We start from the raw sequence: 25479 nt of genomic DNA, 5'->3' as shown, positions 1-25479 counted from the left end.
CTTTTATCATATATATGTATATATATTTATACGCACACACATATTATGTTATATATAAAAATCACTTTTACCTTTGTTTTAATCAAACAAGCTTAATAAAAAGTGTAAAAGTGTGGGTCAGGAATTTAGGAAGGCCTCAGCTGGGCAGTTTCCGCTTGGGGTTTCTTCTGTGGTTCTAGCTATTTGTCAGCAGGGGTTCCAGTCATCTGGAGTACTTGATCTAAGTCCAGGAGGGCTCACTCACGTGGCTGGCAGCTGATGGTGGTGAACAGCTGGAAACTTAGCTGGAGGTGTTGATCAGGGTGGCTACACAAATACTCTCTAGCATTATAGTGTTTATATGGTTGGACTTCTTTTTTTTTTTTTTAATTTTTGACAGGCAGAGTGGACAGTGAGAGAGAGAGAGACAGAGAGAGAAAGGTCTTCCTTTGCTGTTGGTTCACTCTCCAATGGCTGCCGCGGCCGGCGCACCGCGCTGATCCGAAGGCAGGAGCCAGGTGCTTCTCCTGGTCTCCCATGCGGGTGCAGGGCCCAAGAACTTGGGCCATCCTCCACTGCACTCCCGGGACACAGCAGAGAGCTGGCCTGGGAGAGGAGCAACCAGGACAGAATCCGGCGCCCAGACCGGGACTAGAACCCGGTGTGCCGGTGCCGCTAGGTGGATTAGCCTGTTGAGCCATGGTTGGACTTCTTTCACAGAGGCTAGTTTTCCACAGTTAGAAGTCCCAAGCCTCATTTGTTTTCTTCATAAGCTTCCTTTCTTAAGGATTCTTTTTGATATTCCATAAGGAGTGAGATACAGTTAAAGTCATTCTTACCATCATTTCATTTGAAACATTTTTATCCAAAGTGACTTCTCTGTTGTGTAAGATTTGATTATGGCTATAAGATTTTTTAAAATTTTGTTTTAAAATGTATTTATTTATTTGAGAGCAGAGTTACAGACCGGGAGGAGCAGAGAGAGAGAGAGAGAGAGAGAGAGAGAGTCTTACATCCACTGATTCACTCCCCAAATGGCTTTAATGGCTGGAGCTGAGCCTATCTGAACCCAAGAGCCAGGAGCTTCTTCTGGGTCTCCCACGTGGGTACAGGGGTCCAAGCACCTGGGCCATCTTCTACTGCTTTCCCAGGCAGGAAGCTGGATCAGAAATGGAGCAGCCAGGACTTGAACTGGCACCCATATGGGATGCCAGCACTGCAAACAGAGGCTTAACCTACTACACTACAGTGCTGGCTCTGGCTATAAGCTTTCAACATTTCTGTATGACCAGTAAGGTACAGGTCATGGGTAAAAGCTGCCTGCCTTCCACCCAGCTCCACCTTCAATATTCTCATGGGATTTTTTCCCCGGTTGGAATTCTTTGATGTTGAGAAAGGGAATGCTGGATTCTTCTCTTTCTCTGGTATGAATTTTAATTTAATGTTTGTTTCTGTTATACAGGTCTTTAAAAAAAAGTTTCATTAAGTTACTTAAGGGGGGAGAGAAGAGAGAAATCTAGAGGTCTATTCCTCAAAGGCCTGCAATAGCTGTGACTGGCTCAGACTACAGAGATGGGAGCTCCACCCAGGATTCCCACATGAGTGGCAGGAGCCCAGCTACTTGAGCCAGCATTCTGCCCCCCAGAGTCTGCATTAGCAGGAATTTGGGAGTCAGGTGCTGAGCTGGGGACTGAATCCAAATACACCAATATGGGACATGGGTTTCTTTACCACTAGGCCAAATGTCTGTCTCTGTACAACTTTCTGATTTCAAGTAAGGCATTAACTGTGGCAAAAGACAACCTGATATTTACTATATTTGTGTGATTATATACTAAGATTTGGGCTGTAGCTAGAAGCGCTTTCTATATGCATTATCTTCATAACTCCAGTTTTCACAATAACATTGACAGAGCTTCCATACAGCATTAATTCTCTGGTTTGAACCATCACAATATTGATAATATTCATAGTTGTTCCCCTTCAAAGTAAATTATCTCATGCTGGTGAAAGCTCTGAGTTGTTTGCCAGCATAAACCAAAGCTGATGACCATAATCTGCCTTTAGACCCAGCAATTCCACTCCTTAACTATAAACACAAGAGAAGAACATACATGTACACCAAAAGACAAATATGCTCTCAGAAGCAGTATTTATCATGACCCTCAACTGTAAACAATGTAAAAGTTCATCACAAGTAGAATGTATAAATCGTGACACACTCATATAATTCTATACAGAATAAAAATAAATGAACCTTTACCACACACACTTATGATTACACATAATGATAAATGAAATAAGTCATATATGAATACATGATATATAATCAATTCATATAAAGTTTTATCATGTACAAAAACTAATTTTAATGTCAGAACTGTGGTTAACTTTGAGGAGGTAACAACTAAGTTTTTTCCATATTTGCAATAAGAAATACACTTCACATATCCTTTTAAAGCACTTCTATTCACAGTGTAGTCCACGGACAACTGCCAGCTGGCCAACTGTTTATTACAGCTTCACAGAAAGTGTGTATTAAAATGGGAAATAAGCAACTTTAAAGGTTTATAGCAATTTGACCCTGGAGATTTTAGTTTGTTGAATCTAATAAAAAGTTGGTGGCTTTTATTTTTCAATGTGCTTTGTCCTTTAATTTATCTGGTACCATCATCTGTGTGTGTTTATTGGGTAGCAAACAGTAGGTGAGTTCTGCAGTATTTAGTACCTTAAACTGTTGAATAGTATTACACTTGCAAGCAACATGTGTTAGCTATGACTTAAAACGTTTTTATAAAAAAAGTCACATCACTTACTGAATTCCCAAGGTGTCTACTTTGTGTGTTTTCTGATGGACAATGAGGTTTGACTTACAGCTGAAGAACTTCCCACATTCTTTACATTCATATGGTTTCTCTCCTGTGTGAGTTTTCTGATGGCGAATGAGGTTCGATTTCCTACTAAAGGCTTTCCCACACTGTGGACATCCATTGGATTTCTCTCCTGTATGGATTCTGTGATGAACAGTGAGAATTGCCTTCTGGCGGAAGGATTTCCCACATTCATTACAAATATAAGGTTTTTCCCCCGTGTGAATTCTCTGATGGAGAGTAAGTGTTGTCTTTTGGCAGAAGGATTTCCCACATACATTACAAATATAGGGCTTCTCTCCTGTGTGAGTTCTCTGATGGACAGTGAGAGTTGTCTTCTGGATAAATGCCTTCCCACACTCATTGCACTGATACGGTTTCTCCCCTGTGTGAGTTCTCTGATGATCAATGAGGTATGACTTCTTTCTAAAGGCACTTCCACACTGAGTACATTCATAGGCTTTCTCCCCTGTGTGTGTTTTGTGATGTCTAGTGAGGGTTGCCTTCTGTCGGAAGGACTTCCCACAATCGATACAAATGTAGGGTTTCCCCTCTATGTGTGTTTTTTCATGAAGAGTGAGGGCTGTCTTCTGACGGAAGGCCTTTCCGCACTGATTGCAAACATAAGGTTTCTCCCCTGTGTGAATTCGCTGGTGTTCAATGAGGTACGACTTCCTTCTAAAGCTATTCCCACAGTAAGGACATTGAAAGGGTTTATCTTCTGTCTGAGATCTCTGATGCATAATAAAAACGGATTTTCTGCAGAGGAGTTTCCCGTATTTGTTGTATGCGGAGGGCTTCTTTTCCGTAAGAGGATGTGGATGGATGCCAAGATTTGGCTTTTCTAGGAAGGCCATGCCATCTTTATTGCATTCAAAGGGTCTTTCGCCTTTGTGAACTCTAGTATGTGTAAATAACATTTCTTTCACAAGGAAGGATTTTTCACATTCATTATGTTTGAGCTGTGGCTCTGAGGTTTGAACCTTCTGTTGAGTAAGCGCTTGTTTACCCCTAAGATCCCTTTCTGTCTGTTTGTGGAGATTCACCGCAGGATCAGGATTAATTTTCTCATGTTTAGTATTGAGGAGTGATTTCTCCCATCCATTACTCTCACCAACTTTATCTCTTATGGGGTTTATATTTCTAATGACTAATTCTGAAGTATTTTTAAAAACCTTTCTATCAGGTTTATATTCACAAAGGGTTTTTGAAATAATATGGTTCTTGCCTACAGTAAGTGTTTTCCCACAAATATTACTTCTCTCCTTAACTAGTTTTTTATGGTTGATGAATATCACCGATCTAGAAAGTTTGTCTTGGTATTCTTTGAATTTCACTAAAACATCTTCAGCTTTCCCATCTTCATCTAGAAAAAATAAAATTCACAACACTGTAAGTCTTCACATAAATGCTATAAATCTGATGTATACACAGACAACCCACGGTGGAACAACCTATCTTGCTTTCTTTCTATAGAAAGTCCAGAATAAATTACCTCATGACAGACATATAAAACATAAATACTGCTACAATGTACATTGTTAAAATGAAGAAAAATACGCATAAGCAAAGTTCTGTATGTATAGCATCTAATCTGTCATATAATGAAAGGTGCAGTGGAGAGGAATAAAACCTATATGGAATATATATATATATATATATACACACACACACATACACACACTCACACATACACATATATATATGAAATCCAAACAAATCCATCCCATATTGAATCCTGGCTGCTCTGCTTCCAATTCAGTTCCCTGCTAATGTACCTGGGAAAGCAGCAGATGATGGCCCACATGCTTGGAACCCAGACTCATGGGGGAGACCCAGATGGAGTTCTGGGCTCCTGGCTTCAGCCTGGCCTAGTCCCAGCAGTTGCAGCCATTTGGAGAATAAACCAGCAGATGGAAGATATTCTCTCTCTCTTTCTCTCCCGTCACTTCTGCTCTTTCAAATAAGTTGTTTTTTAAAAGGAGGGGCTTAAATTTCATATAATATGTGGTGCCATTTTAGCATATTGAGAGTATGAACTGAAAGAACTGAAGATAATCTTGGCAAATTCAAGCAGTAATTATATCAGTCCACATCTGAAATAACATGGCTCTCATTTTGAAAGATGTCAGTGGCAAATGAAAACATGAGGGATGTTTCAGAATTAGATTACATGTAACACAAACTGTGACAAGATCATTAAGAAAGCACAGGAGAGATCATGGAATCAATTTGATACAACCAGGACTGATTAGGGGGAAAAATAATATGTAAGCAAATGAGGATAAATAAATAAGATTATGGAGGAAAAGAATAAAGAAACAACTAACAGTAAAGAAAATGACTATTTTAAAAGAATTTTAAAAATTTTATTTGAAAGGGTAGGGGAGAGGAAGAGACAGACAGAGAAAATGACTATCTATTGGCTTACTTCACAAATGCCTGGAACAGCCAGGGCTAGGCCAAACCAGTTAGGAGCTGGGAACTCAATCTGGGTCTCTCAGGTGGGTGGTAGAGGTGACTGATCTACCCCTAGATCAATCACCTGCTGCCTCCCAGAGCACACATTTGCAGGAAGCTGTCATTGGCAGTAAATAGTTGGGGCTCAAACCCAGGCACTCAGATTTGGGATGTGAGCATCCATGCATGCAGTGCCTTAACCGCTATGTCCAATGCCTACCCTTTTAAAAACGGTTTTCTTTATTGACTGCTAGTCCTGATTCAACAGGATAAGATGACTGATAGTCACATTTTTTTTTAGGCACATTAAAGTGAAATAAATGGGTTGAAGTGTTTATTCAAAAGCCATTCACATAAAACAGGGACATTGCACCTTGAGATTGGATCCGATTTTTACAGCTTGTAGGACTTTTATACATAAGAGCTGAGAATGAAAAAGGATCCTTCAAAGACTCATCAGAAAGGTATCCATGAGAGTCCAATGAAATAAGCTTCATTTATTCAACAAATACATTAGCAGGAAACGCAGATAAAAGGAAGAAAAGCAACCAAGATGCGAAAAGGCACTGAGGGAAGCAGGAGGCGGATCGCGGGGGGTAGATGTCAGGGATGATGCACAACACTATGGCATGCAGCACAGAGGTTCCCGGAAGGACAGCGATTCTGAAAAGTATCACTTTGTCCGGAGGCAACGGGACGGTGAAATCTGACTGTCGGCCTCATGGTGAGAATGAAACGTGAAACTGAGTACAGGAAACAGGTAGAAGGTGTTTTACCATAAAACAAAGAAAAGAAAATGAAAACTAAGATGAAAAAAAATTAGACCATGATTTCCTTTTGATTTGGGGATAAATTCAGGAATGCTTAGGAGTGTGCTTCCAAAAGCTTGTGAAAAAATAAAATTAAAATATAAATCTATGTGCTCACTTCAGCAGCACATACACTAAAATATAAATTCATTTTGGCATAAAAATTTTGAAATCCAGATAGTTTTTTCATAATACACATTTTACATGAACTTTTTTGAAGACTGTTTAAATAGAATATAATAATAGAAGGAAGATAAAGGACTGAAATTCTAAAGAAAGTGAAGAAAAACAAGAAAGATTTAAATCATCAGTTCCAAAGGTGTTAGTTATAAATACTTAAGGCCCTAATATTGGACAGGGTGGGGGGGTATGTGCAAGGTCAAAACTATTTTTATTAATAACAACACTTCATTTGTCATTTTTGTACTATTTATATTTGTGCCAGTGGGGCAAAAACAATGGTGGGTGTCTCAGTTGTAGCCATCGCACTTTAATTTATGGAGATGATTGGGTGACAACACAAAGCAGCCAGTGCTGTTAAAAGAATTTTTGTTGGGAGACCTGGAAGAAGCACCCAGCTCCTGGCTTTGGATCAGTGCAGCGCGCCGGCCGTAGCAGCCATTAGAGGAATGAACCAGAGAGAAAGAAGGCCTTTCTCTCTGTCTCCCACTATCTATAACTCTACCTGTCAAATAAAAAATTAAAAAAAAAAAGGAATTTCTATTATTTACCTTTCTCGGGAAGAGGGTGCGTGCCATGCTATACAAGGCCACGTAAGGAAGCACGGATTTTAGTCAGGAAAAAGGAAAAAGGAGAAAGGCTAAAGGACCTTTGTTGGAGTTTTTAGGGGAAATGCAAGGCAGGGCAGAGCCTGGGACTGGCCAGTCTGAATAGTGGCAGCATGCTACAGGCCACAGGAGTGGTCTCTAGTGGTCTGGTATCTCGTTCCCAGGGGTTTAGGGCAGAGAAGACATTGGTTTGGTGTGTGAGAGCTGGGGAAAGGAGGTGGTATGAACTTGGGATTGGTTGGTTTGTATAATAAAGGTGGGCTCACTGATACATTGTTCACTGTTAACAAATTGCCAGCTCTGAGGTACCTCTTCTCAGGTAGCAAGACCTTCTCCCTACCCCCACCCCTGCCAAGAAAAAGATGTCAAAACATCATAATATAGAGAAAATTTACAAAAGGATTAGTGTACTAGGTAAAATCCTGGCATATTACCATAAATCAAAGGTCTGGCACCAATCGATCATCAGTGCATTTCTAACTGCCACATAATCAGAAAAGAAGTTTCATCTAAGGACGCTCTTAATAGCAGGAAAACACTGAGTATTGTTCATACATAGTATCTGGTGGTCATTTGCTTGAAAATGAACCAAGTGAGACTATCACTTCAAAGAAAGTGCCATTGACTTGTGAAGGAACAGACTGATCGTTAGACTCTGGGGCCCCTCACTGAGAACCCCAAGTGTATACCTTTGAAGCCTTTGTCTTCCTTCCTGACTGAGCAGGGATCCATTGGTGAGGCAGAGTTCTGACCTATTTCCCTGGACAAGCATACACTGAAGCTGGTAAGGGAAGAGTTTGGTATGAACAGCCTGAGTATACTCTGCAGATTGGCCAAACAAAGAAAAGCTAGGCCAGAGCCCCAGATTTCTCTGTAAGAAGTTGGGTTAGAGTTCCAGGCAAACAGAATCTGGATGAGAGATCCAGGCTTCTCTGAAAGGTACCTGCTTTGAAGTCTGTCTTCCTGTCTCTGTCATTTAAGCAGAATTTGACTTCCTGACACCCTGGGCTAGGTGACTCTGTGAGGCCTCTGCTCCATTTGATCTTGTTTCTCCCATGGGAACTTGCAGTTGCTGATATATGCTCCCAGCAGATATAGGATCTACCAATTCTGTCACCTTTCTTTTTTGTTGGCTTGCCTTTATTAAGCATACTGTGGAATTTCAGTGACCTTATTTGGGGAACTTACGATTTCACAAACTTGCTCCTCTAAGGCCTCTCCCTTGCCATTGTTCCTGCCCCTCCCTCCTCGTCTTACCACCCTCCATCTTCCCTCAGTTCCCTGGAATCCTTTGAAACATCCTATGTCCAACTCCTCCTTCCTCCATTCCCCTCATCGACCACACCCTACCAGACCCTCCTCTTCCTACTCCAGCCCCTCCAGTCACTTGGAATTTATGTTCAAAGAACTCAAGGGACCCCAAAAATAACTGGCTGAGAAAGAAAAAAAGGGCTACTAGGAAAGGGAATATTTCACCCACTCAGATGGGTTCTGGAGACATCTAGACAGCTACTAGACATCTCCTCAATCACCTAAAATTTAATTCAAATTCCATAAAACCATATAATAAGGCAAATGAAAATCTTAAAAATCTCCTTCACAGCAGTAAAAAGCATTGGTTTCACATCAAACAGGTAACCTTCACTTGTTCCATCCATCAGAAATACAATTCAGATAAAAAATTCTATTATAAAGTGAAGCAAAGATGATAGTATATTATTAAGTTTTATTGATTATTGGCTAAAATTTTAGAGTAAAAGTCATATGGGGGCTAGTGTTGTGGCACAGCAGGTTAAGCTATGGCTTGTGACACTGGCATTCCATATTGCAGTGCCAGTTTCAGTTCTGATTGCTTCCAACCCAGCTTCCAACTAATGCGCCTGAGAAGGCAGCAGATGATGGCCTGAGTACTCGGGCCCCTATCACCCACATGGAAGACCCAGATGGAGTTCCTAGCTCTTGGCTTTGGCCTGGCCTAACCATAACTGTTGCAGCCATCTGGGATATGAACCAGCACATAGATTTCTGTTGCTCTGCCTTTCAAATAAATAAATAAACATAGTTTTTAGAAGGTATAAGACCTTGTTCCTATGTACGTATTTTATGTATATATGTTATTTTCTTACTTATACATATTACCAGATTTACAAAATAATTCTGTAATTATACTCAAATGATATTAGAACTAAATGAGTGTTCATATAAATATTCCTAAAATCCCAAGAAATACAGTAATTAACCCAAATGTCTTTAAAGTTCATATGACTTGGCTAAACTTTGGTAAATAGTTTAGTTTAATATTGCTGCCTAAATAAAAAGAGGTGTGTTTTCTGAGTTATCAACATTAAGTATAAAACAAGATTATATATATATATATTTATTATACTTGGCTTTCCTAATCAAATAGCCTAATATTATTTTTATTGGTTGTTTAAGATTATAAAAATTGGGGTCAATGTTATGGCATAGAGGGTTAAACTGCCACAGATTAAGCCACCACTGTGATGCCAACATCCCACATCAGAGGGCAGATTTGAGTCCAAGCTGCTCTGTTTCCAGTCTAAGTCTGCGCTAATGTGCCTGGGAAAGCAGCAGAAGATGGCCCAAATATCTGGGCCCCGGCACCCAAGTGGGAGACGTGGATGGAGTTCCAGGCTCCTGGCTTAGGCCTGGCCCAGCCCCTACCATGTGGGGAGTGAGCCAGCAGAATAAGCTCTCTCCCTCTCCCTCTTTCTCTGCCTTTCAAATACATACATCTTTTTAAAAAAAGATTATAAAAATTATAAAGTCAACCTAAGAACAAATGTACAAGTAAACATGTAGTGAAAATAAATTGTGCCATTAATTCATATGTCAAGAATAGCAATACAACAAACAAAAAGCTCCATGTATTCATTTTGTTATCTTTCACTTGCCTAACACACATCTGTTATAAAATTAGTTAATAACTTGTGATGATGACTAGATTTATGTAATATCTTATGAAATTTTCATGAGTAATCCAAGCACAATTAAGACTACATGTGTTAAGTTGATATAAGTGGAGAAAAAAAGTTTTATGAATGAACTTTTCAACAATAATTGTTTCATAATTATCTGCCTAAAAAATAGTTTCCAGGGAGGCTGGCACTGTGGTGAAGTGGGTCAAGCTTCTGCTTGCAGTATTGGCATCCCATATGAACGCTAGTTCTTGTCCCGGCTACTCCACTTCCGATCTAGCTCTCTGCTATGGCCTAGGAAAGCAGTAGAAGATGGTCCACGTCCTCGGGTCCCTGCACCAGCACGGGAGACCCAGAGGAAGCTCCTGGCTCCTAGTTCTGGATCTTCTCAGCTCTGGCCATTGCAGCCATTTGGGGAGTGAACCAGTGAATGGAAGACCTCTTTCTCTGTCTCTCCCCCTCTCTCTGTAATTCTACCTCTCAAATAAATTAGTTTCCAAATCTTCTTGGTAACCTGAAACCTTAGAGTCATGTTAAGTTAGGCAATATTCATTTATAATTTCTTCATAAGAGAAACTATTGAAACCTTAACCTTTGAACACAGGTTTAAGTTTATATACTTTTGGCTTCTTATAAAAATAAAAAAGGCTAAACATATAACTTTGGTTCTGCTAAATATAGAAAATGTGTACTATGAGGAAACATTAAAGGTATGAGATGATACATTCATGACATGTGCTGGTCTATAGAATGCTGCTATGTAGGAGGTTATTCACAACGACCCACTTCTCAAGCCTCCCCTGTTAAAGGAGACTAATGGTCAAAAATTAGAATCATTATATTAATTAAAACTATTAGAAATAAGGGTGAAAAGGAAAATAATCCCTGTAAAGTATGCAGGGAAATGGTATGTGTTTTTGTCATGGAAAAATACACAAAGTATAAAGGATGAATTTTTGCTAAGTAAACAGAGAGTGATTTTATTTTACAGTAGTGCCTGGATGGATACAAAACACTGTGAACGCTCTGCAGCAGAAGAGAGAAAGTGAAGGAGAGACAGAGAGAGAGAATAAAATAGCTTAGCTTAGGGGCTGGCGCTATGGTGCATTAAGTTAAAGCCCCAGCCTGCAGAGCCAGCATACCATATGGGTGCTGGTTCAAGTCCCGGCTGCTCTTCTTCTGATCTAGCTCTCAGCTGTGGCCTGAGAAAGCAGTGGAGGATGGCCCAAGTCCTTGGGCCCCTGCATCCACATGGGAGACCTGGAAGAGGCTCCTGGCTCCTGGCTTCAGATCAGCTCAGTTCTGGCTGTTGCAGTCATTTGGGGAGTGATAAGTGGAACGGAAGACCTCACTCTCTCTGGCTCTACCTCTCTCTGTATCTCTATCTTTCAAATAAAATAAAATAATTCTTTAAAAAAAAAAAAGAAAATAGCTTAGCTTATTATCCTATGTGGCCTGGCTGACTAATACTTAGTGGATTTATTATGAGGTTTGAAAGTGAGGTTGAGGCCGGCGCCGTGGCTCAGTAGGCTAATCCTTTGCCTTGCGGCGCCGGCACACTGGGTTCTAGTCCCGGTCGGGGCACCGATCCTGTCCCGGTTGCCCCTCTTCCAGGCCAGCTCTCTGCTGTGGCCAGGGAGTGCAGTGGAGGATGGCCCAAGTGCTTGGGCCCTGCACCCCATGGGAGACCAGGAGAAGCACCTGGCTCCTGCCATCGGAACAGCGCGGTGCGCCAGCTGCAGCGCGCCAGCCGCGGCGGCCATTGGAGGGTGAACCAACGGCAAAAAGGAAGACCTTTCTCTCTCTGTCTCCCTCTACTGTCCACTCTGCCTGTCAAAAATAAAAAAAATAAAAAAAAAAAAAAAAAAGAAAGTGAGGTTGAATATCAGTAATGTACCATTGTAAAACTAGGATTTGGTCAAAATGGCCATTTCTTGAATTATTAAAAAAATATTAAAAATATTTTTCAAGTAATCTGCCTAAGGAATAATGACTGTGTTAGAATATTTCCTATGCTTTATGTTAACTATTATCATGTCTGTGGTTATTTAAGAAGACACACACACACACACACAATTTCTCATCCGCTGGTTCATTCCCTAGATGCCTACAACAGTGAGGGCCAGGTGAGGCCAGTCAGGACACAGGAATTCAATCCAGTTCTCCTATGTGGTGGCAGTGACCCAACTACTTGAACCATCACTTCTGCCTCTCAGGATGCACAGTAGTAGGAAGCTGAGATTGGAAGCAGAGTGGGGGTTCAAACCCAGGCATTCTGAAATGGGATGTGAATACCCCAAGTGACATCTTTGTTTGTTTTTAAATATTTATTTATTTGAAAGGCAGAGTTACAGAGAGAGAGGGAGAGACAGAGAACTTCCGTCTGCTGGATTACTCCCCAGATGGCCACAATGGTAGAGGCTGGGCCAGGCCAAAGTCAGGAACCTGAAACTTATCTGGGTCCCAGGAGTCCAGTACTTGGCCATCTTCTGCTGCTTTCTTGGGCATATTAGCAGTGAGCTGGATCAGAAATGGAGCAGCTGGAACACAAACTGACACTCATAAAAGATGCTGGTGTCACAGGTAGCAGGTGGCAGTTTAACCCAATGAGCCATAATGCCAGCCCATAACCAGGGAATTTAAAATAAATGAAAAAGTTCTTTTTAGATGTTTCTCTCTGCATTATCACCTGGAAGTTGGCTTCAGATAAAATCTTGGAATAATGTAGGGCTCATCTCATCAGTTTCTCTTCTGTCAGGAATCCAGGCCTGTGATTCCTGTTGTTGAATATGTAAAAATAATTTTGCTCAGTCTTCTAATTGTTTCTGATGGAGGTATAATTCCAGAGTTCATTACTTCCCACTGGAAGCAGACAGCTTGATTTATTAATAAAGTACAGGCCCAGACAGCTGGAGGATGATTTTATCGAATATTTAAGGAAGCAATAATAATAATCTTATATAACTATTACAAGACAATAGATGAAGAGGAAGCACCCTCTCCCCAGTTTGTTTGATATGGCTAACGCAACTCTAACACAAAAACTTTTAAAGGACATTAACAGAAACTACAGATCAATACCCCTTGTAAAATCATGCATAAAAGCTTACTAGAAAACCTACTTCAACAATCATTAAGAAAGACAATGTGTTTTGTCCAAGTGAGGTTCATTCTAGGAGTTTAGGGATTTAAAATTCAAATATTCAATGTAATATAAGCATAATTACAGATTAAAAAAGAGGACTAACAGGATAACCTCAATAGATGCAGAAAAAAGTATTTGTTAAAATCAATATCCACTCACAATTAAAACTGTCAGAAAATTATGTAAAGAAGAGAATATCCAGAATCTGAAAAAAAGCATGGATGAAAAATCTACAGTTAGTATTAGACTTAAGAACAAAATTTAAAATTTTTTTCTTCCAAATTTAGAGAACAACTAAGAATGTTCACTCTCATCACTTCTATTCAACAATATACAGTAGGCCCTAGCTAGTATATCAGACTAAGAAAAAAGAAAAGTAATAAAGTTTTGAAATTTAAAAGTGAAATTTTTCTCCCAAAGGACATGTTTTATACATAGAAAATCTAAAGGAATATACCTAAAGAACAATAAAACCTAGTTAATCAGAAGTATGATTATCAAAGTTAGTATATACAAACAAACTGGAAAAAAATTCTAAAAATACCAGTATGTATCATAGAATCAAAAATATTAAAAGCTTAGAAGTAAACTTAGAGAACAATGTATAAAACCTCTATAATAATAATAAGAAAACACTGCTCACAAGAATAAGAGAAGTGGATTGAAATGAAAAGCTATAGCATGGTCATGGACCAAACGACTCAAAGTTGTTAAGACTGGTTTTTTGCCGATAAATATCCCAGAACATTTATTCAAAAAATTCAAGAAATTGCTTCTAAAATGTGGTTGAAAATAAAACAACCTAGAATAGCCAAATCAATTTTTAAAAAGAATAAGTTCAGAAGACTTACGTTGATTTCTGAACTTATTACCAGATTACAAAATTCAGAGACCAGGTGGTATTGGCAGTATGACTTAAAATGCATGAAAGGAAAGAATAGAGATCCAAAAATAGATTAACACAAATATGAACAAACAATTTTCTATATTATCATCAAAGCAATTCAATTTGGGCTGGCACCCTGGCTCACTTGGTTAATCCTCCGCCTGCGGCACCAGCATCCCACATGGGTGCTGGGTTCTAGTCCCGGTTGCTCCTCTTCCAGTCCAGCTCTCTGCTGTGGCCCAGGAGGGCAGTGGAGGATGGCCCAAGTGCTTGGGCCCCTGCACCCGCATGGGAGACCAGGAGGAAGCACCTGGCTCCTGGCTTCGGATCGGCGCAGTGACGGCCATAGCGGCCATTTGGGGAGTGAACCAACAGAAGGAAGACCTTTCTCTCTGTCTCTCTCTCTCTCACTGTCTAAACTCTACCTGCCAAATTAAAAAAAAAAAAAAAGGCAATTCAACAAACGTCGATGAAACAAATTGATATCCATGTGGAAGAAAATAAGCCCTCAAACCCTTCCTCACATCATAAACAAAACTTAACATGAGATAAACTACAGAACTAATAATGACAGCAAAATATATATAACACTGTTAAGAAGAAAAATAGGGATCTATCATCACAACCTAGAACAGATAGATTTGTTTGAGAAGTCAAAAACTAACTATAAAAGACAAAAATTATAAAAAATGTACTTCATCAAAGTTAAAAACTTCTGCCTCATTAAAAGACAACATTAAAATAAATAGATAAGCCACAGGCTACAGGAAATAGTTGAAATATATATTTATATGGAACAAAATATTTCCATTCAGAATATATCAATTTCCTACTACTGCAAGAAAAATATATAATACCAGTAAAAGATAGATAAAATAGTTGAATAGACAACTTTGAGATAAAAAAACATTAACATCATTAACTTTAAGAGAAATCTACATAAAATTGTAAAGATATACTACCAGAATAGCCAAAATGAAAATATTAGTAACATTAGATGGAAAAGAGAATGTGAGGCAATCAAAATTCTTATATACTGCTAGTGAAAACCTAAAATGGTAAAATAACTTTTAAAAGCTGGCAATTTCTAAACAAGTTAAATGTATACCTGCCTTATGAGTCAGCAATATCACTGCCAGGTGTTTATGGAGGAGAAAGAAATATATTATGTCCCCAAGAAGATTTTTATGAGTTTTTACAGTACTTTATTCAAAATAGCCCCAAACTAGAAACATCTCAAATGGCTATCAGCAGGAGAAGCAAAAAGAAATGGTGAATTCATGCAACTGAATACCATTCCACAATTAAAGTAACTACTTATGGATGCAAGTACATGTATAAATCAGTCAGAGAGTAAGCACAGTGAAAGAAAGCAGACATGAAAAAGGTCTAGAATAGAATAAACTAATTTATGCTGGTAAAAATCACAAATGATTATCATAGTGGGAGAGACTGACTTGGAAGAGGTATGATGGAACTTAATGGGTTAATGGAAGCACACGTGGTATGTAGGTTACATGCGTTTATACTTCTGTTCTACTCTTAAGAACTCTTACACTTAAGATCTCTGTACATGATATGTACAAAATGTGCAATGGATTCTTGGCAAGGTAATACCAGCTGACATCTTTGTAAGCGCAAGGCAGATACAGAAAAAGTTTACATGGGAAATGATATATGTCCAGGTATGAAAGACAACCAATTATAGGTATAGATCTCAGGACTTGAACAATATATCCCCAATAGGATGGCTACTAATTAAGAAACTACAGAAGATAACAAGTATTGGTGAGAATGTGCAGAAATTAGAATCCTTGTGTACTATCAGGGGAAAAATGGTACAGCTGCTATGAAAAACACTACGGTGAGTCCTCAAAAATGAAGCATATAATTACCATATGCTCCAGCAGTTCTACTTCTGGGCGTGTATCCAAAAGAATTGAAAGCAGGAGCTCAAACTGATATTTGTACATACATGCTCATAGCAGCATTATTCATAGTAACCCAAAGATGGGAGCAACTCAAGTCCATCAATGGATGAACAGATAAGCAAAGCATTATATATATATGAAATAATATGATACTTGTATGTAAATACATACATACCAATGGGCTGTGGTTGTTAATTAGCCTTAAAAAGGAAGGAAATTCTGATACATGTTTCAATATAGGTGAGGACATTATTTTAAGTGAAATAAAACAGTCCCCCAAAAGGACAAATATGTATGATTCAACTTACAAGGAATATTTATTGATAGTAGTCAAAATCACAGAGGCAGACAGTAGAATGATGATTGCCAGGGACTAAGGTGTGTGGGTAATGGGAAGTTACTGTTCCATGGGTACAAAGTTTCAGTTTTACAAATGAAAAGCTCCAGAGATGGATGATGGTGATGGTGGTTGCGGAATAACAATGTGAACTGTTTAATGACACTGAACTATATTTTAAAAAATGTTTAAGATGGAAAATTTTGTATTATGTATATTTTACAACAACTTTTAAAAATTGATCCCTAAAAACATTCAAAAAAGTCAATTACCTGAGATTTAAGATTCACTGGATTTTTATCTGTACAGACTTACCTAGGTGGCTCTGGCTTGGAAAAATTTTCTCTGTCCACAGCTCTTCTTGTCCCAACTTGCTGATCCTATCAGGCTCAGTCATGTAAAACCCTGATAACAAAAATTACACTTGGTCTGTGCTGTTTGAGCTTCAAAACTATTGAAATAAAGAAACACATTGCTCAGGCCAGCATTGGGGTGTAACAAGTTAAGCCACTGCCTGTGACGCCTACATTCCATATTGGGCGACAGTTCAAGTCCTGGCTGCTCCACTTTCCATCCATCTCCCTGCTAATACTCCTGGGAAAGCAGCAAAAGATGGCCCAAGTGCTTGGGCCCCTGCTACCCATGTGGGAGACCCAGAAGAAGCTCCTGGCTTTGGCCTAGGCCAACTCTGGCCATTGTGGCCGTTTGAGGGTTGACCCTGCAGATGGAAGATCTCTATCTCGCTCTCTGTCTCTCATTCTCTCTGTAACTCTGCCTTTAAAATAAATAAATAAAGCTTTTTAAAAAAGAAAAAGAAACACATTGCTTTAAGGTGGCGGATGAGGCAAACATTAACACCTTATCAAAGTTAATACCTTGCACTAAGCAAGTGAGAATATAATCACGTTTTCTGCTAACAAAAAGGAACTCATCAACTCTAAATCCCTGAAGTTCAAAGTTCTGTGTACTTCAGGAATCCTTGAAAGGAGAGGCATGACACAGAAAGATTCTAGGAGTATTTCTTACCCACAGAGATGAAATGACAATAGTTTTCCAACATCACATCCCTGTAGAGGGCCTTCTGAGTAGGGTCGAGTTGTTGCCACTCCTCCTGGGTGAAGTCCACAGTCACATCCTTGAATGATACCGATCCCTGTAAGGGCATACTCTAGTTCATCCTAAAGTGATCGGAAATGGGTGAGAACTAGATAATGGACACCTAGTTCTGACAATATTCAGTAGTCAGACTGGTTTTCTTAGTTTGTGTTTTGTAGAAAATCCTGAAAATGCATTCATCAGCATTTACTTATTATCTCATGTTGAAAATATATATGAAGATCACACTATTTGTCTTGAATGTGACTGGTTGCCTGGTTGACCAAAGTTAATAAAACCCTGCTTATGAGCAGTCACAGGCTAAGAGAGAGGCATACATGTAAATACATGCACTGAATATGTAGAGTATTGCAGAAATGTGTACATGAGAAGCACCACAAAGCAAAGACAAATTTTATTTTGTACTCTGAGGCTTCATTGAGGACATAAAAGCTTTGTACTCACAATTAATTTGTTTTGTAGGAATACAGGGCATCGGCTTTTAAAAATTCATGGGGAGAAAAAAACCAGTTAGTATATCAAGAAACAGTAAAAGGTACAGTATGTTAGGAAACAGTCTTTGGGCTCTAAGAAGGAAAAGTAAAGAGTGTGCATACCATGGACTAATACTGGATTTTTTTTCCCCTACAGAGCAGTGTTCTGAAAATATACTAAGCACATTCTCAATGTATTTTTATTTATTTGTAAATCATCAATAAGCATTCCTGGAAATCCACAGTTAAATAGTTATTGCTTTTGAATATAAACTGTTCTTTTCTTTTCTTCCAATGCACTGTCTTATACATTCTACTGTGATACCTGCCCTACTTTGCATCTGCTGCTTTAAGGAGTAGAAAGAACATGAAGAAATGTTAAGTCAACACACATGTGATCAAATTTGTACTTTAGATGCAGCACTCTTGAAAACTGGGAAAAGCTTAAGGTTTGTTCCATGGGAAAGACAATTATGTAACCACTGCTGGAGGTGCCTCCTAGATTAAGGTGGTATTAGCGAACTAACAAGACAACTAATTCCTATTTGATGGAATGCAACAGAATTGGGCATAAACTGGCTGTAGAGTGGGAAAAGAGGCATGGCTCTCAGGAGTTACTATTTTCTAAAATTTTTATTTATTTGAGAGGTGCAGAGAGAGAGAGATGGATAGAGCTCATATCTGTTGGTTCACTTTCTAAATGCCTGCAACAGCAGAGTTTGGGCCAGAGAACTCAATCCAGATCTTCCACTGGGTGGTTGGATACCAATATTGCACTGTATTTTAGCCATCACCTGCTGCCTCCCAGGGTCTGCATTACCATGAAACTAGCAGCAGGAGTGGAGCTGGAACTCAAATTCAGATGCTTCAATATGACAAATGAGCATCTTTTTTTTCTTTTCTTTTCTTTTTTTTTTTTTTTTTTTGACAGGCAGACAGACAGACAGAGAGAAAGGTCTTCTTTCCGTTGGTTCACCCTCCAATGGCCACTGCGGCCAGCGCATCGCGCTGATCCGAAGCCAGGAGCCAGGTGCTCCTCCTGGTCTCCCATGCGGGTGCAGGGCCCAAGGACTTGGGCCATCCTCCACTGCCTTCCCAGGCCATAGCAGAGAGCTGGCCTGGAAGAGGGGCAACCGGGACAGAATCCGGCGCCCGACCGAGACTAGAACCCAGTGTGCCGGCGCCGCAAGGCGGAGGATTAGCCTGTTAAGCCACGGTGCCGGCCCCCTTTTTTTTTTTTTTTTTTTAAGATTTATTTATTTATTTATTTGACAGGTAGAGTTACAGAAAGTGAGAGAGACAAACAGAGAGAAAGGTCTTTCATCCGTTGGCTCACTCCCCAAATGGCCGCCACGGCTGGAACTACACTGATCTGAAGCCAGGAGCCAGGTGCTTCTTCCTGGTCTCCCATGTGGGCGCAGGTGCCCAAGCACCTGGGCCATCTTCCACTGCTTTCCCAAGCCACAGCAGAGAGCTGGACCGGAAGAGGAGCAACCAGGACTAGAACCCAGCGCCCATATGGGATGCCAGCACTGCAGGTGAAGGATCAACCCAGTGCACCACAGCACTGGCCCCAACATATGAGCATCTTAACTGCTAGGCAAAACAGCTACCCTGGCCCTTGGGTTATTTGCATAGGCAAGTGCACGGGTGCTGGAACACAAAATGGAAATGGGAAACAGAAGAAAAGAATAGGTTAGGGACGGCGCCGTGGCTCACTAGGCTAATCCTCTGCCTTGCGGCGCCGGCACACCGGGTTCTAGTCCTGGTTGGGGCACCGATCCTGTCCCGGTTGCCCCTCTTCCAGGCCAGCTCTCTGCTGTGGCCAGGGAGTGCAGTGGAGGATGGCCCAAGTTCTTGGGCCCTGCACCCCATGGGAGACCAGGATAAGTACCTGGCTCCTGCCATCGGATCAGCGCGGTGTGCCGGCCGCAGCGCGCCGGCCTTGGTGGCCATTGGAGGGTGAACCAACGGCAAAAGGAAGACCTTTCTCTCTGTCTCTTTCTCACTGTCCACTCTGCCTGTCAAAAATTAAAAAAAAAAAAAAGAAAAGAATAGGTTAGACCAAAGTTGGTAATGAGGTAAACCCTGGAAATGAGGTTTAATATGAGTTGTCTATAGGACACACAGATAGAGATAGCTATCAGAGGTTTAATATATGGTTCTGACACTCTGGACAGAAGTCTAGAATGGAGAGAAATATCTCAAAGTCACTAGAATCAGATAAATGTAGCCTTCAGAGTAAACAGGACTGTGCATGGAGAAGAGGATCCTATAAGATACTGAATTAGCATTCAGAAAAAACCAATAGTTTTAAGAAAGATATGAAAACAGGACAAAGTACCACCTTTGATACAAGCTAGAATATTTCAAGATTGGTATAGCCTGCACTTGGATATAAAAAATTAAAAGAAACTAAAAAAGACAAATCTACAATAGTATCAGAATACTGGAAAAGCCTTTACTGGCAAGCTGTGATTTATAGGAATTGCTAGTAGGCATGGATAAAATAGGAAAATTAGAAGAGAAACACGGCCGGCGCCATGGCTTAACAGGCTAATCCTCCGCCTTGCGGCGCCAGCACACTGGGTTCTAGTCCCGGTGGGGGCGCCGGATTCTGTCCTGGTTGCCCCTTTTCCAGGCCAGCTCTCTGCTATGGCCCGGGAAGGCAGTGGAGGATGGCCGAAGTCTTTGGGCCCTGCACCTGCATGGGAGACCAGGAGAAGCACCTGGCTCCTGGCTTCGGATCAGCGCGATGCACCAGTCACAGTGCGCTGGCCACAGTGGCCATTGGAGGGTGAACCAACGGCAAAAAGGAAGACCTTTCTCTCTCTCTCTCTCTCTCTCTCACTATCCACTCTGCCTGTCAATAATAATAATAATAATAAATTTTAAAAAAAAAGAAGAGAAACACAAAATATCAGTTACAGGTTTACGGTTTACAATCAAATCTTTATCTTGAAAATCTCACAAAACAGGACATCTTCCCACAAACAAATAATATGATCTATTAATTCTACCTCCTGTTGTATTACTATAAAATAGAGGTTAGTAGAGATAATCAGGATTTTTCCATGACTGCTCCTTGACTAGTCAGATTGAATCCCAAATGTGTGCCTAAGCAAGGTAAATTCATTCAAATATCATATTCCCATTTAAATCAAGATGTCACAGTTTTGTTCCAGGAGCAATTTTATGGGAGACTGAGAAAGAGGATGAACGACACACTCCGTCTATATGTAAATACTGGCTACAACTAGAAGGTACACTTCAGAAAGGCTTAAGTTTATGTGACTGGAATGGAGTGAGGTACCTAGGGTACAAAATTTAGGAAGGCATAGCCCTGAGAATACTCATCAAATATTGTGCCCCACACCATTTGCTCATCTAACCCTGATCTGGGCGCTTACTGGAGATGAGTTTTATGTTAGCAAATCCCACTGTGGAGGAAACTTAAGGCCAGGAAAGCAAATGCTCATCTACCCTGAAAGAAAGGACAAAAAGAGAGGAAACACCATCTCACCTGAGACATGGCTTTGAGACTGGTAAGAGAGACTCTTCTCTTCTGAGATCTTCTTGAGCAGGAAGGGTCCTAAAAAGGCAAAGGAGGAGAAATGTAGGAAGCTATGTGACACCATACTTGACCGAGACCTCCCAGAATAACTGTCTAATCTTTCTTAATTTTCCCTGTTTCAGCACTTGCCCACTCTGCATACCTTTCAGAAACCCAGGAGCAGATTTATGGGAAAATGGACAAACCTGCTGCCTCCCCAACACCAGGAACAACATCACTTGGTGAGGTTGAATGGATTCTGGGGAACCTGCTGTGGTTTGGAGAGAGGGAACATTGTGTTTTCTCCTCTGCGGTTCTACCTTCCATCTCCCACAGAGCACAGATTTATTCTATATTTCCAAATTGTTGTCTGTGGACCTTCTGACAGTTTACACTGTCATGTGAAGGCTTTCCCATGCCCTAATGAATACAACTGACAACTTTTTAATCTTTGTCTATTAGGTCTCTATTGTAGACTTAAGATACACATCTCTTATTTTGAGTAAGAACAAACTTCTAATAACTGTAGAGATGTTTCCTGTTTCTTTTCAATAAGAGCATCTCCTTACCCATGTTTTTCTCATGGGTCTTATTTTCTAATTACTTGACATTATATTTTGTCTGTAAACTTAGGAAATTAATCATTTATCTATTTTAAGTTGCAAATAATTTATCTTGTCTCATATGACTATGAAAGTATTTTAGCCTTCTGATGATTTTCTCTTTGTATGTTTATCAATACCACATACTGTATAATCTACATTTCCTCATTTGACAGGAAATGCCATCTTTATCATATATTACATATCCTTATATACTTGAGGATATCTGGACTTCCTATTTTTGTACTTTGTATCTTTATTCACCTGTCATGCTAATTAAGCAGGGTTGCTAAAATTAAATATTATTTATTATTATAAACATACTAATGGTTTATTTAAAAGATTAAGTATTAAACAACAGTTTTCAGTAATACAGGTATGGAAATAGAAAAGAAAACTGATTTGGTACTCTTTACAGTCTGTAGGATTCCAAGCAGAGAGGATATTGCTAAATGTAGAGTTAAGTATTGACTGCTACAGTGAGTATTTTAGTTAGCAAAAGAACTATTTAATCACCAAAATGAGACTGGCCTTATGATTAAAAGTGTACCAAATACTTATTATTATCTTAGCATGCTTGAAGAAGCTACTGACTTTGCCATTGATTTTATCCGGAAGCAGGGAATCTCACCCATGGGAAAGTTAGGGGTAACGGGAGTTAGGGGTAAGAACTGTTTTTTCCTGCATGCTTCCCATGGAACCCTAGTCATTTCAACATACTGGTTTTAGTTAATGAGGTGTTTCCTGGTAAACAATCTTACCACCTGGAAATTACAAAAAATCTTGGCTTTTCCTTTCCAATATCTACACCTCTATTTTACTTGCAAAACTGCTATTTAGTTACAATTTTGGAGGCAGGTTTAAAGACTACTATTCAAAAGATCAAATCTTACATAACCAACTAGACGTGGTCATACATAGTTCCTAAATCATTCAAATATTTACATTATCATGGTGACAAAACCATCAGGAAGAACGGAGGTTGCAATCATATGCATATTAATATTAAACCACACATTCTTCAGCAAACCGCCAACCCGTAGTGTCACATATCATTCACTACGTTAGACAGCACATTGCACAATCCCAGGCGGAGTCACATCACATTCACAAATCACTTCCAACTTACAATTTCCCAAGCAGTCTCCAGCACGGCTCCCACCTAATCTAAAAATAGACAAACGCAGAAGAACCCTCACGCAGGAACGCGACTCAAAACACAATCGGCTGCAGCAGCCAGAGGCACGCACCCCAAACGCAGCAGGTTCGGCACAGGGGACACACACCCTGCAGCGCCCGCGACCCCGCTCCCCGCGACGGCGCTTCCTCGGGGTCAAAACTGGCAAAAGCCCCCTTGGCCGAGCTCGCGGCGGGTCACCCTCGCGGTCATCCTCACGGTCACGCCCACGGACCACGCCCGAGGCCCTGCGCGTACTGAGCGGTGAGCGGCTGCACGCGCGGTCCCGGTTCCCTCCACAGAATCACCAGGCCCGCCTCAGTCTCGGGATTTCTTCCCCGGCCTTCCCATCCGGTTCCGCTATCTTAATCAGCTCTCCCTGGCCGGGGCTGCCCAGTTCCTTCTCGGCCTCCTCAGAGACCCTAAAACCCACCAGGTTCACCCCCGGCCGGGCTCGGTCGTCTGCGCCTGCGCACTAGCGAGTGGGCCTGCGTTCCCAAGAGTCTCCGGGGCGGCCGGTGAGGAGCGGCGGCGCGGTCGGCGCGGTCCTCGGTCGCCGCTTCCCTGCGCTTTATCCAGGTCGGCGCTGGGCTGGCTTGGATTTCGTTTCTCTCAGGCGGCTGCCGGCCGAGGAACGTCAGCCTCTGGGTCATTTCCCGCTGGCTTTGCGATCCTCGTTTTCGCTGTGGAGCTGAGGTGACCTGGGTCCCGGTGCAAGCAGCGGCTCCCGGCCGGTGGCCCCGAATTCCTGGGCCGCGGACGGGGCGTGGGGAGGCCGGAGCTCCTGGCCTGGGAGCCAGCTACTCAGGAAGGTGACTGGTTGTGGTCGGGCGTGGGATGTGACTGTGGCTGTGGGGGCGCCGGTGACGGGGAGCCCTGGCTGGTTCTGACTGGGCTCCTGGGGACGGCGGGGGCGGGGCCGCGTTTAGGACCGCGGTGACCGGGAGATGTGCCGTGATGAGTGACAGCGCTGTCGTGACAGGCTGCAGGGTGATCAAAAATGGCCTACTGTGGTTGGCTGATGTTTTTTAACCCAGGTTTTTTTTTTTTTTTTTTTTTTTAAATGCAGTTTGGTTTCTGTAGTTCTGTCCCGAGGGGCATGTGGACAGGATCTCCGTGTGGCTCCATCTCGGACTGTGGAAGAGTCTGGGACCTCCTGTCCTGAAGCCTGGCCTCTTGTTGCTTTCAGCAGTACCCGCTGTATCTATGGCCCAGGCATTAATGCCTCATACATAGCCTACCCAGGCCAACATTGTCATGTGCCATGGTTGCTTGGAACTGGTTGCACTGGAATTTCTTTTATTGCCTCTTTTTACCTGCTAGCCGCACTGCACGAAGGGCAGTCAAATGGCTGTCCAAGAGCAAGTTGGGTATTTGGGACCTAGAATTAAGTATCCAACTGAAAAAGCGCAGCCTTGTGTTTGATATGAAGATTTTTGACCTGAAATTGTAGCTAAGGCAGGGTCCTGGGAAGACAGGTTGTTGTGGCCTCAAAATTCCTGCACCAAAAGACCCCTCTGTGGGGGCAGATTCACAGCATTTTCATAGCTCTCTCTACAGGAAACTGTGGACTGAAATGCAATTCCTGTCCCAGGTCTAAGTGACTCTCAACTTTTTCTTTATGATAACAGGAAGAGTCAACAGTATTCCATTTTTTTTTCATACTTCCATCTGGGTGTATTTGATGTGGGCGATGGGGGCTTGCTGGAGGTGAAGCATGGGTTCTTACTCAGCTGCCTGGCTTCTAGGAAGGGCCTGGTAGCGATTCCCTTTTCTTTCACCGTTTTGTCATGTTCTAAGGGAAGGGCCCTGAGAGGAGGAAGCATTGCAATTGCACATCTTAAATCCAAGCTACAGGTCACTTTGAGTGTTTTGTTTAATGCAATGCATTTTTGTTTTTCAGGATGTAGAATAACTTCATCTGAAATGCCTTGCCAAATTTGTCGTACCCATTTACCAGGTCTCTAGCCTGCTCTTCCTGCTAATGATAGTACCATGAGAACAGAGCACCTTCTCTCCTGGTACCTCATCAAATGCCTTTCTTGGAATTAATTTTCATATAACCACTTGGCTATTTTTTCAGTTCCCCTGGGTTCATTTATGCAACATAGAAGTAGGCTGCCTTTACTTTTACAGCGTGGCTTGTTAAGAAAGAGACATGCTTATATAGAATTATACATTAAGGCCGGCACCGTGGCTTAACAGGCTGATCCTCCGCCTTGCGGCGCCGGCACACCGACTTCTAGTCCCAGTTGGGGTGCCGGATTCTGTCCCGGTTGCCCCTCTTCCAGGCCAGCTCTCTGCTGTGGCCCGGGAAGGCAGTGGAGGATGGCCCAAGTGCTTGGGCCCTGCACCCACAAGGGAGACCAGGAGAAGCACATGGCTCCTGGCTTCGGATCGGCACGACGCGGCGG

General features: G+C 41.4%; 1 protein-coding gene across 11 annotated transcripts; it reads right to left on the bottom strand.

Moving 5' to 3' along the window:
- Positions 1–1450: 1450 nt before the first annotated feature.
- Positions 1451–23916, bottom strand: ZNF382 (zinc finger protein 382). 11 transcript variants are annotated; one of them, XM_062176204.1, is made up of 5 exons: positions 23324–23916; positions 21257–21325; positions 17171–17322; positions 16460–16549; positions 1451–4215 (listed from the first exon to the last, which is right to left on the bottom strand). In XM_062176204.1, the coding sequence occupies exons 3-5, from the start codon at positions 17307–17309 to the stop codon at positions 2792–2794; spliced, it is 1653 nt and encodes a 550-aa protein (XP_062032188.1). In that variant the 5' UTR covers positions 17310–17322; positions 21257–21325; positions 23324–23916; the 3' UTR covers positions 1451–2791. The 11 variants fall into 11 exon arrangements, with proteins under 11 accessions (XP_062032188.1, XP_062032194.1, XP_062032189.1 ...); XM_062176210.1 differs by having other exon boundaries at positions 17171–17297; XM_062176205.1 differs by having other exon boundaries at positions 23499–23916.
- Positions 23917–25479: the final 1563 nt, after the last annotated feature.

Source organism: Lepus europaeus, chromosome 19 (assembly GCF_033115175.1).
Source record: "Lepus europaeus isolate LE1 chromosome 19, mLepTim1.pri, whole genome shotgun sequence".
Taxonomy (NCBI): domain Eukaryota; kingdom Metazoa; phylum Chordata; class Mammalia; order Lagomorpha; family Leporidae; genus Lepus; species Lepus europaeus.
This window is presented reverse-complemented; position numbering and strand designations above follow the sequence as displayed.